Below are 12,958 nucleotides of genomic sequence, written 5' to 3' on the forward strand. Positions count from 1 at the left end.
TTTTTTGTTTTAACTTTCAATTGTAATAAATACTTATATCTAATTCATGCTAGCTGTGCAAAGGACATAAATCCACACTGTCCTACTTGCAATAAAATAACATGTACAGCACCTAAACATTGCGAATTCCGTTTTTTACACTGATTTTGGGTTTGGGTTTGGTTTCATTGTAGAGACATGCTTCTCATACACACAGGCCTGAATATCAGACATGCACAAGCCGGACCTGAGGACATGCATCAGATGGACGGGTCAGATTGTGACGGCTCCCACTGGGAGCGCCCCCTGAGCTGGTGGGCGTTCGGTGCCTTGCCCAAGGGCACTTTGGCATTGCTCGAGAAGTGGTCTTAAATCTCTCCAGCTACCAGACAAACTTCTATATTTTGGTCCACATCGGGACTTGAACCGCCGACTCTGAGGGTACTATTGTTCATGATTCCTTTGTTCAGTTTTTATGTCTTGAAAAAAGAGAGCTTGACAGTCAAACAAGTTTGGTAGCTGCACTTATTTGTGATCTAAGTTCTTCCTGTTTTTAAGTCATCATGTATGTAAATCATCTAAAGAGGAAGGAAATGTAGTTGTTGAAAACACCCTGAAATCTGTCTTCTGCTCAGTGAGTGCAGAGTCTTCTTTCAGACGTCGTCCTTCTTCACTGTAAGTAAAATAATTTATCAACATGTCTGATACAGTTTGAGTCCTGCTCCGTTCTTATTGTTCTCTCTGCTAACATGTCTTATTGTCCCTTCAGTCACACAGAGAGAAGAGAGGAGCAGCCATGAGTCTAACTGCAGCAGTGAGTGGGTTCATCATCCTGCTCCTCTCTGTGTCAGGTACTTCATACCTACAGTCACATTCATTTCATCAAAAGAGAGATGTAGCATTAGACATCCTTGCAGCAGTCTTGTGTGGTTACAGTCATCAGAGATGGCAAGCTATCACTAGCTTATTTAGTTATGCAAGAAAAACAGCACACCTGCTTCTTTGGTCGGAGCTCTAGACGGAGACCAGTTTTATTGTCACGCATGCGCACAGACTGCAAAACAAATTCAGTGAAATCACAGCATGTATATGTAAATGAACGTGGCTTTGCATCTCATTTCAGATATGCTTAACAAGAGAAATGTGATGACTGATTCATGCAGACTGAAGGTCACCTGTGTGAAAAGTGGATCACAGTTCATGAAGACATGAATTAGAGTTCTGTGGTACAAACTCTTTGACAAGCTTTTCATAGCTTTCATGTGACGCCACACGCTTATGGATCCGCCCATCTGGCTGGTGAGAAAGGCTCTGTAGCTGTACGCTTCTGTGAAGTTATCGGTCTCAGAGCTTGTTGTTCTACAGAATGTATTGTTTGAAATAAAACCCAGAGATGCTGTTTGACGCTCAGCTGAAACATGCAGCAGGTTCCTTCTTTTACATCACTGTAGTCACAGTTCAGTATGGAGGCCGAACGTTTCAGTAGTCTGAACCCTCGTGGTCATTCAGTGGTCAGTTTTTGGGTCCGCCTCTGTAGACTGAACATTTCAGGATGGGTGCGAACTTCCTGGTTTTCTGCAGTTTGGTTTGGATGCATCCTTTTTGGAAATGAGTTGTACTTTAACTCCCATGATGCTTTGCATGATCACCTCACATGTGTCTCCAAATCATAAACAAAGGAGGATGGATGCGTCTGGTTCGGGTAACGCACCATTCAAATGTAACATTGTTTATATGTTTTGTAATCTTTACTCAGCCTTCGTGCTCATCGCGCTCGTGGATGATGATTTTATTTCAGATACTTTGATCAGGTTTACTGTAAGCTGACGACATGTTTCATGAATTATTTAACTTTATTCAAGTTGGACAAAATCAAAACTTGTTTCCTGACATTTATTTTATTTTGAAATATGTTGAGGCTGTTTTGTTGTCTGAGTTGAAGTTATGATGTTGATGGTTGTTCCTGATCTGCTTTATGTTACAGTGATTCAGGGTCAGAATGGCTGGGCAGTGACTTACACATCTACTAAAGTTTGTGCCAAAAGAGGATCAACAGTCACACTGAGGTGCACCTACATATATCCATCCACAACATATGCTACAGTCCAGAAGTCCTTCTGGTTTACTAAAGTGCGGTATGAAGAACCTGTAGATCTGCAAACAGTCTCCCAGTACACAGGTCGTGTGACGTACAACTGTCAATCTAAGGACTGCACTCTGAACATCACCAATGTGAGACATAGTGACTCAGCTGTTTACAAGTTCAGGTTCACAACAAAACGGCATGATGGAAAGTATATAGGTGAACCTGGAGTCACTTTGTCTGTCACAGGTAATTTGTTGATGATTTTAATGACAATAAAAAAAAACCCAAAACAATTCTTTAGTATGTGTGAATGTAGACAGTGATGACTGAAATCTCCTCCCTGTTCTCTCTACACAGAAGATCCAGAAGATCCAGGTCTTCTTGTGCAGGTGGTCAAATATACATGGTCTTCTTCTTCTCGGACAGATCTGACGTGTCTCAGCAGTTGTCCTCTCCCTCCTGACTCCTCCTACATTTGGTTCAAGAATGGAGAGAAAATTCCAGCACCAACATCCTCGACTTACTCAGGCTCCTTTGGTTATGTAGACAGCTACTCCTGTGCTTTACAGGAACACCAGGACTTCCCCTCTGCTCCAGTCTGTGAGTTTACTTCACAATCTGACAAACAAAACAACATCTGGTGGAGGAGACCAGTAACTACTTCTGTTTCCTCCTGTGAATACTCACCTACTGAGATTTAAATCTATGAATCTAAATATTTGTTTTATTTTCCAGGTGTTCATGGAACGTCCTGTTACAGAGTGACGTACGATGTCAGATCCACCTGTGCACCCAAAGGCTCATCAGTCGACATTTATTGTTCTTATAATGGTCATTATTCGGTCTCTTCAAAGCTCTGGTTCAGGTCTGAGCGTACTCTCTCTGGGGGTTATTCTACACAACATGAAGACCTCAGTAGAGACTCCCGGTATACAAATCATGTTCAGGTCGTTGATACAGAAAGTGGACGCTCCCACCTGAGACTCTCTGACCTGAGAGAGAGCGATTCAGCCCAGTATCGTTTCAAATTTACAACAACAACAAGCAGCTTTGAATGGAGGAGCAGTTTACCTGGAACAAGTCTGACTGTCACAGGTACTCATCAACACAAAGTGATGGAGACACACAAACACAGAACATGAACTGATCACTCTCAGTTTGTACTCACTGTCTCATATGTGCAAACAGGTCGAGCTTGTGTGTTAATAACAGAGAACCACTCAGCCTCTTTGACTTTAGAGCAGTGGTTCTCAACTGGGGGGTCTTGACCACAAAGTGGGTCTCAGAAAAGAGTTTAAAAAGTCTCTGAGAGCTTCTAACATGTTTTATACCATCTGAGGTCCAAACTGAACAACATGTCAATGAAACTGATTGGTTGATAGATATCAGATATTCTGGTTCTCAGTTCCTCTTTAAGGAGTTGGTGGTCGGTCCTGAGCAGAGACCAGTTAAGAACCACTGATTCAGAGCTCTCCAACTTTTAGAAGCTTCTCTGAGTCTTTTCAGTTTCAGGTCTTTGAACTCTTCAGGAAGAAACTTTTAACCTTTTGGTTTCTTTCTTTGGAAACCAATTAATCAATCAATTAATTATTGACCAATCTTTCTAACAAATTCTTCCTAAGACAAAGTTAAAAATGAAAAGCTTGACTCGGTTTTACACCAAGCTGTAAAGTATGTCAGATAGAAATGATCATAATAGAAAAGACACCTAGTTAGTGTGCACTGACTGAGTCCAACAAAAAAAGACTTTTCAGTCCAAGTTCTCTGTTGGAGCTTTTCTGTCAGAATCAAAGGCTGTGTGGTCACAGGATCGTAGTGTTCCTGATTTCACTTCTAGATATTAAAGAAGTTGAAATAATCTGTCTCTGTTTAGAACAATGATAATAGACTTCTTTCTCTGTATTCAGCTTTACAGGTGCAGGTTAAAAGGATACAAGTCAGTCAGAATCTCACAGAGGCAGAGCTGACGTGTCACAGCAGCTGCAGTGGAGCAGCTCGTCTCTCATACGTCTGGTTCAGGAACACACAGATAATAACCACAGCTGTGACGTCTACCTATAAAAGCTGGTTTTCTCTTGGGGATGAAATCTCCTGTGCCTTTAAGGGACATGATGGATTCCCCTCTCCTTCAGTGTGTGAGTAAACTCGACTAAATCAGGAAACACATTTACAGACTGACACCACAGCACACTGCTCTAATCTTTGAGTCATGTGACCTGATGTCTTCCTCAGATGCTCCAAAGCTTCCCTCTGTGTCAGTGAGTCCCTCTGCTGAGATAGTGGAGGGCAGGTCAGTGACTCTGAACTGTAGCTCTGATGCTAACCCAGCAGCTGATTACACCTGGTACAAGAAGAACAGGAACCAAGACTTTAAACCTCTCAGTGAAGGACCAGAGCTCGTCTTCAGCTCCGTCCAGTCGTCTGACTCCGGGGTGTTTTACTGTGCAGCTGAGAACGAGCTGGGGACGAGGACATCTGAACTCTCCAACGTTGATGTGAAATGTGAGTGAAAGACGACAAACTGTTTTTATCTCTTCCATCTCTGTGGGAGAAGATTGTGCTCAGCTTTCATGTTTGAATGTCATTCACACTAAGCTCCAATCCACTGAGCTAAGGCCCCATTTACACAGAGACGCTGTGACAGTAAGACGAAACAGTTGAGTCACGGATTGTCCGGTCGTTCACATCGCGACGACGTTTCACGGGTGTGAATACGCAAGCTTTTGAATTCGACCTCCAGGGTGGAGGGATACTGATACGGGGGGCGTATCGCAGCCATGTGAATAAAACAGAGCGAACTCTCTGGCTGCGATGACCTCACCACACCTCCCCCCATACATTTTGATTTGCGCAGTTGCCGAGAACAAACATAAACAACAATGGTGGCGTATCCACTTGTGGTATGTGTGCTTCAGCAGCTATTCGCATTGTATAGTCTCTTAAAACAGAACCTTGATATGATACATTGTGTATGTCGCCGCCGAAAGAGAATCGAATACTTACGGCAAATATTCCAACCTTTACCCAAGCGCAGGGCGACCATACGCAGTCTTTGGGTAAGACCTAGGATAACTAGCATCCTAGGAGGATGTTGTGGAGGAAGTGGTTATACTGTTAAGTGTTGCGCGCATAGATATATGGTCGTGCGTGTCGCGTGTTAAAGTTCCACTGCCCACTACTGGCCGGGCGTGAGAACTACGTCGTTTTCACTCAGGCAAGACCTGCAGTGTGGACGATCTGTACTTCGAATCCGGTGTGGGGTCGTTTTGCTGCATTTCTGTCACAGCGTCTCCATGTAAACGGGGCCTATAACTGGGGAGTTTTGTCACATGGTCACTTCAGACCAAAAACAGCCAAAATGTTGCTACACAAAGTTATTCACGGTTTTTGATTCAACTACTCTGTGCTGTGGTGCTAGCATACCTCATAGAATAATCACTGCTGACACATCTTCTCCAGATGCTCCAAAGCTTCCCTCTGTATCAGTGAGTCCCTCTGCTGAGATAGTGGAGGGCAGTTCAGTGACTCTGACCTGTAGCTCTGATGCTAACCCAGCAGCTAATTACACCTGGTACAAGGAGGATGAACACTCACCAACAGCTTCAGGACAGAATTTTACCATCAGCGACACAAGACCTCAACACAGTGGGAATTATGTTTGTATCACCGAGAACACAATAGGACACCATAACTCCACCGTACATCTGACTGTTGTGGCAGGTAAGTTTTACCCACACTGCTTCATCGGTCATGACACATCTACTGGGTCTCATAAAACAGTTCTTGTGAGACTCTGATGTTCGTTAAGTTGATGGTTTTTTCAGCTGGTTAAAGAGAAGGCCCAGAGTTGTCTCAGAACAAGACTTAAGATTCATCATCGCATGTCTTCATCTTCCATCTTCTTATCATAAACTACAGTTTAAGTTACAGCAAGTTCTTTTCATGGTAAAAATAAATGCATTGTTTGAGGTATTTTTGTTTTAATCTAAATTGACCTAAGAGCACTTCCATGAATCTCTAAAGTTTGGAGCCCAACTCTAACCCTCTGATGATTCAGAGATTGCGATACATGAACTCATCATGTCTCGACTCGACAACTTTAATTCTTTGAATGTGTGATTGAACCGGTCGGTCGCAACATAAATCTCAAATTATTTGGTCTTTTTCAATTCTCTGGTAGAGGAAGAGAGAAATCATAACCCTTGAGTTGCTAACCTTTCACTGGCTTCCTGTCTACAACAGGATCAATTTTAATAATAAGTAATTACTTCAATGAAATAGCTAATTAAATAAAGATAATTATTCATTTTAATTTGATAACCAAATGTTACAATGCAAAAACCCAACCCAACCCAACAGAACATTATGGTGCCCCGTGTGAGGCCCTTGGACTCTACACAACCGGACTTTCACCAGTTTGTAAGCTGTCCCACCAGGAAGAACAGGACAATAGAACTCCTGTATGCACACCTGAAGGACGCCTACACTGCCACCCCCCTACCACCTCTGGGGAAGTCCGATCACAACCTGGTCCTACTCAAACCACAGTATAAGACAAAGATCCAGAGACAACCTGTAACAGCACGCACCTTCAGAAAGTGGTCTCCTGAAGCAGAGGAGGCTCTCAGAGACTGTTTTGAGACCACTGACTGTAGTGCAAGAGACTCATGGTGAGGACATTGAGGGGGTCACACACTGCACAACTGACTACATGAACTTCTGTATTGACGTTGTGGTTCCCACTAAAACTGTGCGCTTCTTCCCGAACAACAGGCCCTGGATTACCAGCGAGGCCCGGACAAGGTGTGTCCCAGGATGCTAAAGGCCTGCTCTGCTGAGCTGGGGGAGCCGCTTCAGCATGTCTTCAACATGAGCCTGCAGCTTGGGAGGGTTCCTGTGCTCTGGAAGACTTTGTGCCTCACCCCGGTCCCCAAGAAGAAAAACCCCAGTGAGCCAGGCGACTTCAGACCAATTGCTCTGACATCCCACGTTATGAAGACCTTTGAACGGCTGCTGCTCCAACACCTCAGAACCCAAGTCCAACACGCACAGGATCCCCTGCAGTTTGCATACCAGGCAAAGGTGGGCGTGGACGATGCCATCCTCTATCTTCTACACAGGGCTTACTCTCATCTGGACAAAGGGAGCAGAGTGATGAGAATCATGTTCTTTGATTTCTCAAGTGCTTTTGACACCATCCATCCCCTCCTACTGAGAGACAAGCTGACCGAGATGAGGGTGGACTCGCACTTGGTGAGGTGGATCACAGACTACCTCACAGAGAGACCACAGTATGTCAGACTGAAGGACTGCACATCTGACACTGTGGTCAGCTGCACCGGAGCACCACAGGGGACTGTGCTCTCCCCTGTCCTGTTCACCCTGTACACCTCTGACTTCCAGTATAACTCTGAGCTCTGCCACATGCAGAAATACTTGGACGACACTGCGATAGTTGGTTGTGTCAGGGATGGACAGGAGGAGGAGTACAGGAGCCTGATCGAGGACTTTGTGGTGTCCTCGATCAGGCTCCTGTACTCCTCCTCCTGTCCATCCCTGACACAACCAACTATCGCAGTGTCGTGGTGCAGTGCCAACCATCTGCAGTTAAACACCTCCAAGAGTTCAGGAAGGAACAAACCACATCTAGAACCTGTTTCCATCGGGGGGGTCGACGTGGAGGTGGTCAGGACCTATGGGTATCTGGGGCTACAACTGGATGACAAGCTGGACTGGTCACCTAATATGGACACTACCTGCAGGAAGGGACAGAGTCGTCTGTACTTCCTGAGAAGTCTGGGGTCCATCAACATCTGCAAAAAGCTGCTGCAGATGTTCTACCAGTCTGCGGTGTCCAGCGTCCTCTTCTACGCCGTGGTGTGCTGGGGGAGGAAGCTGCAAGAAGGAGGGATGCAGCACGCCTGGACAGACTGGTGAGGAGGGCCGGCTCTGTGGTGGGCACAGAGCTGGACTCACTGGTGACAGTGGTAGAGAGGAGGACTCTGGACAAAATGCTCTCCATCATGGACAACACACACCACCCTCTGCACAGCACCTTGACCGGGCAGAGGAGCATGTTCAGTGACAGACTGCTGTCACAGTCGTGCTCCACGGACAGACTCAAGAACTCTTTTGTCCCCCTATAGGCCATAAGACTGTACAACACTTCACTGTCACGGCAGGGAAGAAGCACACGGTGAACCCTGGACTCTTTTTTCACTTTTTTTCTCACTCCTCATCTGCACTGCTGACCTCAGAGTCAGCCCCCAGTTGGACACTTTAATACATTTTGATAGTCACCTTACTGAGCACTGGTCACTTTAATGATAATCACCCTAATCATGTCTGGTTTCATCCTACTGTTGTGCTATACTACATCTGGAAGGTTTGATATGATCACCCTAACTAGGTCAAGTTTCACTGTATTTTCTTTGACATTTAACGCTAATCTGCTCCTCAATAGTTGGGTACTTTAATGACAATCACCCTAATCACTCCTTCACCTTATTGTTTTGGACACTTAATGCTAATCACTGCTCCTTTATGTTGCTGAGCACTTTAATGGACCAATCTGCATCCCTAACTGTCTGCATTGACTGTTTAATGACTGTACTCTCTGGCACTACCTCAAACACCTCTGTACATGCACAAAGAACACTTGTTTCTAGAAGGTCAGCACTTTGTTTCTAAGGCTCTTTAACTGTTTACAGGTCTCTTTTAATCAGCACATGTTTTTCTCTCCTTCACAGGTTATGTACATTATGCTATATAAGTTTAAGTCTAATGCTAATGCTAACTGCACAGGTTTAACTGGTAATTATGTTTACTCTTAGTCACATAGGAGGGCTGCTTAATCTTGTTTGGGGGATTATTGTATACAGAGGGGGGGGACAGCGGGTGTGTATTGTAACTAATGTCTTGTGCCCTGCCTGTCTGTATACTGCTACTGGATGCCTTGAATTTCCATCGGGATCAATAAAGTATCTATCTATCTATCCATCCATCCATCCATCCATCCATCCAGGTGAATTAACCAGCTGCTCATGGATATACCACCTGAAGCCACCTCTCTGTCAGTGCTCTGACGGTTGGCACAGCGAGAAAGGCTCTGATTGAACGGGGGACTTTAACGCCCACTGGAGCAGTTATTGACACCCTGGAAAAAAAGGATGATTGATATAGCGATATGTCTGATCTGATCACCAGGAGTTCTTTGTTATTGGACTTCACCATGTTCGGGCATAGGAATGTTCACATGTGTACCTGGCATCAGAACACCCTAGGTCGTAAATCAATAAGCAGCTGTATGTCTCACCCACGCCTGGTCCCTTGACACTGAGGAACTTTTTGACATCTATGGCATCCTCTGCTAAGCGATTCTTTCTTTTCCTGAGCCCTCTGACGGTTTGTCAGAACTTCCCTGCAACCACACAAAAGTCCTTTTCCACAGCCTGCCTGAAGTCCACCAACATCTAGGTTTTTGCCTCCACAACTACTGCGATATTCCACCAAGCCCTCCAGTGGCTTTCAGCTGCTTCCAAAGAGCGCTTGGTTATCCAAGTGCCAAAGGTGTCCCTCTCAGACCAGATGGCTTTCTTCACGGTTAGTGTCCACAAGGGGGTTCTTAGGACGACATCAAGACTTGCACCGAGGGTCTTCTCCGATCAGCCACTTCCACAATGGAGGCTTTGACCAAGGACAACTCAGAATCAATGTCCCCAACCTCCCCAGGCATGCAAGAGACAGTCTTTGGAAGAGGAGACCTAGCCAACCACCTCTTCAACCAGACATTCCCAGTTCACCCACACTGCACATTTAGGTTCACCTGGTCTGAGCTGCAGGCTTTCCTGCCATCTGATCCAATTTACCGTCATGTGGAGATCAGTTATAAGTCTGCCTTTCATTCACCCATGTGTAAAAGTCATATCACAACAGATATGATGAGAAGACTGAAAACCAAAGATCCTTGTACCATAGACACAAGTTGTCAGAATGTGTTCATGACGTGTTTTTACTTGAACGGTTGACTTCCTGTCACACCATTATCATTACAGCTCCTGCAGAAGGATGGAAACTGGCGACTGCTGTGACAGTTCCTGCTATTTTCCTCATTATCATACTCATCTTCATCATATGGATCATGTGAGCAGTTCTGTTTCAGCAAATCTTTGTTTAATTTCATGACTGATTCATTGAATCCTTAAGAGCAACAATATGTTTTACTTGTCTATTTAAATACACCTCACTAGAAAGAAGAGGGCCAGCAAGCAACCGTCTGAGCTCGGAGAGAGACCACACAACAGTGAACAGGTGAGGAAGTCTCTGGATTTACAAATCAGTGATTGTTGCACACATTGTGTTTGTTTGTCTACAGCAATGTTTGTTTCCTGTTAGTGCTTAAGCTTTTGCTCTGATGAAACCACCCAAGGTTCATAGATATTCAACAAGGCTCTCAGTGAAACACCAATAACAGGATCTGTTTCTCATTCAAGTCTTCATTGTGCTTTGAGTTAAATGAAAATGTCTGTCTCTGTGAGTAACACAAGCTTTCAAAATGTCTGCCTGTAAATATTTAAACACTCTTGGTTGTCCGGTCTTTACAGATACAACCAGCAGAGGAGCAGAGTGAACTTCAATATGCCACCGTCAACTTTTCCAGGAACCAGGCTGATCCTCTCTACTCCAACATCCAACCAGTTAAACCCCAGAGACTCAAGAAAAAGAAGAAGGAAGAAGAAGGAGGAGGAGAACAAGAGGAGATGGTTGAGTACTCTGCGGTTCACTTTAACAGTCGCAGCACAGCCCAGAGGTAAAACTACCCATCAAATAACACTATCTTTAATCACAAGAGATCTACAACTATTGTTTGAATCATTCTGTTTTGAAATTGACTGTGATCATATTATCTCATTTCTTTCTTCTTCTCAGCACCAGTGGTCAGGAGGCTGCAGATCCAACTGCATTGTACAGTACAGTCAACAAACCCAACCAAAAACATGGACGAAGAAACCTCTAGTTTAGTCTCGTCCAATGAAATCCTTACAGGAAACTACTTTCAAAATGAATCCTCGGGACAGACTCCTTCAAGAACGCAGCTCGACCGGCATTTAATAAATCATTAAAACAGATAATTTTTGTCAGTATTAAGCTTTGTGTATGATTAACTGTTAGTAAAGTGATTTTGAATTATTTTACAGGATTCATAAGTTTTACATTAACTAGACTCAGTTATAAGAGAGCCAACATCAAACATGTATTACTAGCTAAGAAGTATTTACCTTTATTTTTGTTGTGAAGTTTCTTATTTTGTATTTAACCGTTTCTAAATGTTTTTTTGGGGGTTGCTTTTATTTTGAAGGCTGATTTTCTTCTTACCTGCTTTAAACCAGATTTAAAAGGATGCAGGTAGGTAGGCAGTCAGTGTGTTAATTGATGAAAAGAAATCAATGTTTTTTACATCTTTACATCTTTGCAGCAGCTTGAACGTGTACAAGCTAAAACCTCTATAATCTTGAAGATGTTTTCAGTGATTTATTTAAACATGCTAGCATGCCAGCTAGCCTTTAGCTTAGCCGTGCTATCTTACTCGTTCGCCTTGGTTAATTGAGTCCTGTACAATGTATTAGCCTATGTAGAATTTCTTGCCAGCTTATTTGACATGCACACTTTTTTTGTATTAAAGACTTATAGTTTGCACTATGTGATTTATGTGTATTTGTTTTGGAAGCTAAGGCTCTGTGGCATGGCAGGAAACACTTCCTCACTCCTGCGTCTCTGCGGGAGGCGTTGCTAACAACTGTATCCCCGATGTAGGCCTTGCCCTCTCTTTCTCCCTGTCAGTGGCCTGGCCTATAGCTGCCCATGTTTTTACGTTGATGGCAAGGCAGACATCTCTGAGCCGCCTTTCCAAGTGGCTCTCACCATTTGGTCGATCTCCTGTCCAGCCTCCTGAACTGTTCAAGTTCATCCCATACAGGTTCCTGTTCTCCCTCTGCTCTGCCACATGGTCGCCAACCTGACCTTTCCTGCTCCCTGAACTGTAGCCCTTGGTTCATCTCAGCTGCATAGCGTTTAGCATAGCATCCAGCCTCAGTGCCCTGTTGAACTGTACAGGACCATGCAAAGAGAAGTGAGACTTAAAACATTTAAATAATAAAGAAAACTTTGAACTCAGCATTTGTCTATTTTGATCTCATTTTTTTGTTTTAACTTTCAATTGTAATAAATACTTATATCTAATTCATGCTAGCTGTGCAAAGGACATAAATCCACACTGTCCTACTTGCAATAAAATAACATGTACAGCACCTAAACATTGCGAATTCCGTTTTTTACACTGATTTTGGGTTTGGGTTTGGTTTCATTGTAGAGACATGCTTCTCATACACACAGGCCTGAATATCAGACATGCACAAGCCGGACCTGTGGACATGCATCAGATGGACGGGTCAGATTGTGACGGCTCCCACTGGGAGCGCCCCCTGAGCTGGTGGGGGTTCGGTGCCTTGCCCAAGGGCACTTTGGCATTGCTCGAGAAGTGGTCTTAAATCTCTCCAGCTACCAGACAAACTTCTATATTTTGGTCCACATCGGGACTTGAACCGCCGACTCTGAGGGTACTATTGTTCATGATTCCTTTGTTCAGTTTTTATGTCTTGAAAAAAGAGAGCTTGACAGTCAAACAAGTTTGGTAGCTGCACTTATTTGTGATCTAAGTTCTTCCTGTTTTTAAGTCATCATATATGTAAATCATCTAAAGAGGAAGGAAATGTAGTTGTTGAAAACACCCTGAAATCTGTCTTCTGCTCAGTGAGTGCAGAGTCTTCTTTCAGACGTCGTCCTTCTTCACTGTAAGTAAAATAATTTATCAACATGTCTGATACAGTTTGAGTC

At 44.0% G+C, this 12,958-nt stretch overlaps 1 protein-coding gene across 1 annotated transcript; it reads left to right on the forward strand.

Annotated features, from left to right (window-relative positions):
- Nucleotides 1–1,926: 1,926 nt before the first annotated feature.
- Nucleotides 1,927–11,105, forward strand: LOC306819968 (uncharacterized protein; the record flags this gene model as incomplete). Its single annotated transcript, XM_079337595.1, has 11 exons — nucleotides 1,927–2,211; nucleotides 2,551–2,665; nucleotides 2,801–3,160; nucleotides 3,973–4,200; nucleotides 4,298–4,567; nucleotides 5,525–5,785; nucleotides 9,479–9,667; nucleotides 10,120–10,207; nucleotides 10,315–10,375; nucleotides 10,669–10,874; nucleotides 10,994–11,105. The coding sequence occupies 11 exons, from the start codon at nucleotides 1,927–1,929 to the stop codon at nucleotides 11,079–11,081; spliced, it is 2,151 nt and encodes a 716-aa protein (XP_079193721.1). The 3' UTR covers nucleotides 11,082–11,105.
- Between the last annotated feature and the right edge of the window lie 1,853 nt (nucleotides 11,106–12,958).

The sequence above is a fragment of the Symphodus melops genome, assembly GCF_947650265.1.
Source record: "Symphodus melops genome assembly, chromosome: 2".
NCBI classification, from domain to species: domain Eukaryota; kingdom Metazoa; phylum Chordata; class Actinopteri; order Labriformes; family Labridae; genus Symphodus; species Symphodus melops.